At 50.4% G+C, this 5,436-nt stretch overlaps 1 protein-coding gene across 1 annotated transcript; it reads left to right on the top strand.

The window, feature by feature from the left end:
- Positions 1-2,181: 2,181 nt before the first annotated feature.
- On the top strand, positions 2,182-5,436 carry LOC308229214 (guanylyl cyclase-activating protein 1; the record flags this gene model as incomplete). The annotated part of the gene is made up of 4 exons (XM_080633111.1): positions 2,182-2,379; positions 4,147-4,296; positions 4,820-4,910; positions 5,276-5,436. 4 exons carry the CDS (start codon positions 2,182-2,184, stop codon positions 5,434-5,436), a joined length of 600 nt encoding a protein of 199 aa, XP_080489237.1.

Genomic DNA, 5,436 nt, shown 5'->3' with positions numbered 1-5,436 from the left:
AAGAGCCAGCCATCTCCAGCACAGCACCAGTGGGAACGGCCTTTGGCTGCCCACTGCATTCCTTTTGTTGCCCATTATGGGAACCGTCAGCCCAATTCCTTCCATTTTCTCTTCTACCAATCGACTTGCTCCAACTCGTACAGCCCCTTCTACACGGCGCAGAAGGCAACGTGCGGGTACCGCTTCCACCGCGACACCGACCACACCAGGAAGGTGATTGATGTCCCGAGCGCAAACGTTGTGAAGTGGAGACCCATCCGGGGCAAAAAGCCCTAGGCAAAAGCAATAAATCCCAGGAAATGAAACCAGGGATGTGTTCTGGTGTGACTCCAGCTTCCTGCTGGGTGTCTGAGTGACAACCAGTGAGCACACAAGGCGAGGAATGGGTGGTGAAGCTGTCACTGCTCCTTGGACAAGCATGCAGGGTGGGTTTTGCTCTCAGATCCTAGCCCGGTTTGTGCTGTCATTTATTGCTACCAGCTTACATGGAGACACTGTGTGAATGGTGACCCAGCCAGGCCCATCTGCACAAGGAACCTGGCTTCTGCTCGTGCTTTGAAAGGACTTCTTCTTTCACTAGGCTTTCCCCAGACACAGGCAAAGCATTGTTCTTAGGGAATGGAAAAGCACATTTCATTTGTGGTGCTCAGAAAAGAGATGCTAACTGGAGCTGGAATTGCGGTGGCACGTGCCTGCAGCTCTCCTCCAGAATGCAGTATGAAATATCTAAGGCAGAAGTTCTTCCCTGTGAGGGATTCTGATCCTGGACAACCGGATGCACTGCTAGCAAGTGCTTCTTGAAGGAGCTGTTGAGCCTGTATCCACATTTAATACCCAACCTTTCTGCTATTAATGGATGTCTCAGTACTGCAACCCCTCTCTGTGCCACGGGACAGGCTATCCCAGCCATATCCCTTTGGCAGTGGGTCAGGGTCCAGGGTACCCACTAAAGTACCACTTTGCTCACAGAGCTGTGCCTGTTGCTGCTGGCCAGTGCAGGATTAGCACTTCCCAAGCTAATTCCTTCTTCAGAACAGTTTTACACTTGCACAATGCCCCTTGCTTTAGCAGCGTTACTCCTAATTTGCGATACTGAGCTCTGCAACACATAAAAGCTGGGCTTTTTGTCTTAAAGTTATATAAATGGATATAAAAGTAAGTGTTACAGCACAGACTCTCTGCAGGTTGAGATCCAGTGGTCACATCCATTTCATTCCTAGTGGATGATCTGGTCCATGCTACTTTCTAAGGTTATACTTTATCTCCCAGTCCTTCCCTGAGTGCTGTGCATCAGGGTAAAACCAGTATTGGTTGTGGTCATATTTTCATGGTAATTCATCATAAATGAAAATCAAAGCTGCATTCAACTCCACCGGCATCAGCCGAATGCTGGTAACATGGGATGTGCCATGTCCAGCCCTGGAGAGATAGAGCGCAGGGCTCCATCAGCTGGGAGGAATGAGAGCTTCCCTGGGAGAAGATCATCACAGCGTATGGTGTCTGTATTTAGAGCACTTAAAGCTTTACCAGTCAAAGCAATTACGTTTCTATGTTTGTCTCAGCACACCAAATTTACCCTCATGCAGCAGCTCTTACAGGAGATGAAATGGTGCCTCCCCCTTCCTGAATTTCAGGCTCAGACTGCAAATCCTCCAGGCAGAGGAGACCAAACCTCAGTAACAGCACTTCCGAGTGGTTCTTTTTCTTCTCACTCTGAGTTTGGTCCAAAAGTTATTACTTATGTGACACCGCACACACAAAATCATAAATGAAGTGGATTAGGAGACTACATCATCACAGAGAAAATTCCACCCTCATAATCCCCTGCTGGGCCTGTAATCTCCCAGGCTTGCCCATTTTACCTCCTTTCTATTTTAACCCTCAACTCTTAATGCCTGGCAGGAGCTCATCACCCCCCTGAGCCTCATTGGCCACCGGGGAGGGATTTGCTGGGTACTTAAATGTCACCCTCTTGTCCAAAGAGGATTTTGTGCTTTGGAGTTTTCCTGGGGAGAGGTGGCTTTTGCCTCCATCACCCACACCCAGGCAGTTGGGTTCTTCCCAACAAAGTGATCCCTGCAGTGCTGCCGACACTGGGACTCTAAAGGCAAGAAGCAAAATCAAGAGAAAGCCCTCAAATTCCACCAAAGACCCCTTGCTTTGGCTGCAAAGTGAGTGGAGATGGGGAACATGGATGGGAAAGCCGTGGAGGAGCTGAGCACCACCGAGTGCCACCAGTGGTATAAGAAGTTCATGACGGAGTGTCCCTCTGGCCAGCTCACCCTCTATGAGTTCAAGCAGTTCTTTGGCTTGAAAAACCTGAGTCCTGCAGCCAACAAATACGTTGAGCAAATGTTTGAGACGTTTGACTTTAACAAGGTAAATCTTGTCCTCCCCGCTCAGCCTGTGCGGGGCTCGGCTCTGGGTGTGATGGGTATGGGGGGTATTTGGGTGTATGTGGGACGGGTGTCCCTGCCCATGGCAGAGGGGTTGGAACAAGATGATCTTGAGGTCCTTTCCAACCCTAACTGTTCTATGACTCTATGTGTGTCACTATGGATGGGCTGATTCTCTTTGGCATCATAAATGATAGTTATGTATGGCAGCAAAACCTCCTCACTTACTGCCTGCCCCGGGAGAAATGAGACTTGGTCCTGAGCTGATGTTTTCCTTTTAAATGACTCGAATAGTGTGGATTTACCTGTGTCTGTGATCCCTTTCCAATGAAGTGCCCTTTAATCCTTACATATTGAGTGTTGTGACAGTGAGGAACAAGCGAGTGGGGTGAGAACAAGTGCTTCTTTCATGCAGAAACAGCGAGTTCCCAAGCGTGGCATGAGCTCTGCTTTGCAGAACAGACCCGGTTTGGTTTTCTATTGTTTTAAGTTATAAATGGATTAGAGTCTCATTGATTTTATTGCATGTGCTCAGTCCCATGCAATAAGGAGCTCAGGCCTTTTTTTCCCCATGGAGAGGCTTTGCATCTCAGGCTGTGGCTGTGCTGGATTCCTGGGGCAGGGTAGTCCCAGAGCACCTGCATGAGCTTGGGAATGCTGTTTTCCCAGCTCTGGAGCCATGCCAGAGAAGCAGATGGATGCTGTGACTCCAAGGGGAAGCAACATCCAGGGCCTTGGAGCAAGCTGCTCTAGTGGAAGGTGTCCGTGCCCATGGCAGGGGTTGGAGCTGGATGAGCCTTAAGGTCCCTTCCAACCCAAACCATTCCATGACTCTATGATTTTATGTTTAAGCCTTTACCTTGCTCACTGCCCCGTGTTTGAACACCTGCCTGTAAAGGGAATTGACGCACAGCAAATCCTGCTGGGAATGGGGCTTAGTAGCTATTTATACCTAATCTGGCTCCTGCAGCAGCAGGATAAAGCAGATGATCTCTTCCTGAACCGGCCTTGATGGCTTTGTTCATTGACAAAACCCTGGCTTATTCTCTATTGATGACTGCCCATGGTTTGCAGTGTGTATCATTTTCCTTCAAAGCGCTTTCTATCCCCATGGTTTGTGTCATCCAAATGCTCTGTGCATTTCAGCAAGCACCCTAGAAGCTGTGAACATCACAGGGCAGTGTCGTTGGTGCCAATGGCCTGGGAGCTGTCTGTGGGTCCAGCTGAACGTCTCCGGTGTGAGCTGGTGCTCGGCAAACACTGGGGAGGAAAGTCAAAGATAAAAGTATTTGTGCCTTTGACGTAACCAGACGTGAAGCAGGCACACAAATGGCACAGGGACAGAGCAGCTCCTTCCCAAAACGCTGGGGTAATTCCTGAGCTCATTCCTCTCCCGAAGCTTTGCATGTGAGAAAAGAGCAGCTGGAAAGAGCTGTAAAGGATAACATCAGGTAATCCATCAGCGTTCATCTCTATAAGCCTGTTCCTCTTTGACCTCTGAATTACCACTGCTTTGCATAGGCTCCTTCCGCTCAGGCTAGCTTTGAAGGTTAGTCCAAGCCATGTGCACCCACTGAGGCTGGTTGTTATCAACACATAACAGCCCTGTGTGGATTAACAGAGCCCTCAGCACATGGTGGCCACACGCTGGAGTCTTCCAGTGGGGACATCCATAAACTGGCCAGGAAAGTCTCTTACTGCCTGACTCTTTGCTTCGAATCTCATTCAGATTCTGCCCTTCTGCTCTTAGGATGGCTACATAGATTTTATGGAGTACGTGGCAGCTCTGAGTCTGGTCCTGAAAGGGAAGGTGGATCAGAAGCTGCGCTGGTACTTCAAGCTCTACGATGTGGATGGGAACGGCTGCATTGACCGGGGAGAGCTGCTGAACATCATCAAAGTGAGTGGGCTCAGCTTATTCCACTGCTATCACACACAAGGGTCGTTAGATGCAGGTACATGGAAAGGTTGCAACAGGAATATTCCAACCCGAAGGACACCTCTCTGGTAAAGGAACAGGCAGCGGCCAAACCTGCTGCGTGTCCTCTGCCAGTCCCACCGGCCTGGCCGCCCTCAAGCACCCCACTCCTGCGCGCTCAGACACGCAGCAACCCCTTGTCTCCCCATCGCAGGTTGTTTAACCACGTCCACTGCAACCCGGGCTGAGATAAGCACTTCGATTTACAGCAGGATTTTCAGAGGTGGACGGCTCCTGGCTTATCCCATTGCGGCCGCTTAATCTCTTAATGCATTGATTGCCTTTTTAAGTGACTTTAATCTCCAGGGGTTTTTAGCAAGGACTTTTTCCTTTCAGAACTAACTGCCTGCATCAAAGCTTTGGTCTCTTACATCCGGTCACTCAGCTGCTGGTACCCACAGGTACACAAACCTCACAACACTCCTGTGTCCTTCTTCCCCTCCAGGCTATTCGAGCCATCAACCGGTGCAATGAAACGATGACGGCTGAGGAATTCACAAACATGGTGTTTGACAAAATCGATATAAATGGAGATGGTGAGGAACTTCCTTATGCAGAGCCAAATCCTGCTCCCACTTTCCCCCTGCCCCACAGGACACAGCAATTCCAGATGCTGGGTGGCCCAAAACACCAGGATGTGAGGAGAGCTGGAAGAGTGCGGCTCCCCATGAAGGTTTAACTCCTCATGCCCTCCATGGGCTGGAGCCAGCCTGAGGGGACACTGCAAATTGTCCCTCATTGAACAGGCAGGATTTAGCTGGGATGGGGTTTGGGGTGTAAGGCACGGACCTGGCACATCAGGAAGGGCCCCATGTTATGGTCCATGTAAGCCCTGGGGGGGTGCAATGGGAGCGGGAAGGCTGCAGGGCTGAACGGACCTTTTCCTAATGTGCTCCTGCAGGCGAGCTTTCCCTGGAAGAGTTCATGGAGGGCGTGCAGAAGGATGAAGTGCTGCTCGATATCCTCACCCGCAGCCTGGACCTGACACACATCGTCCGCTTGATCCAGAACGATGGGAAGAACCCGCACGAGCCGGAGCAGGAGGCAGAGGCTGCCCAATAG

Source organism: Psittacula echo (genome assembly GCF_963264785.1).
Source record: "Psittacula echo genome assembly, chromosome: 22".
NCBI classification, from domain to species: Eukaryota; Metazoa; Chordata; class Aves; order Psittaciformes; family Psittacidae; genus Psittacula; species Psittacula echo.
The sequence above is the reverse complement of the archived record's forward strand: the minus strand, read 5'-3'. Positions and strand labels throughout refer to the sequence as shown.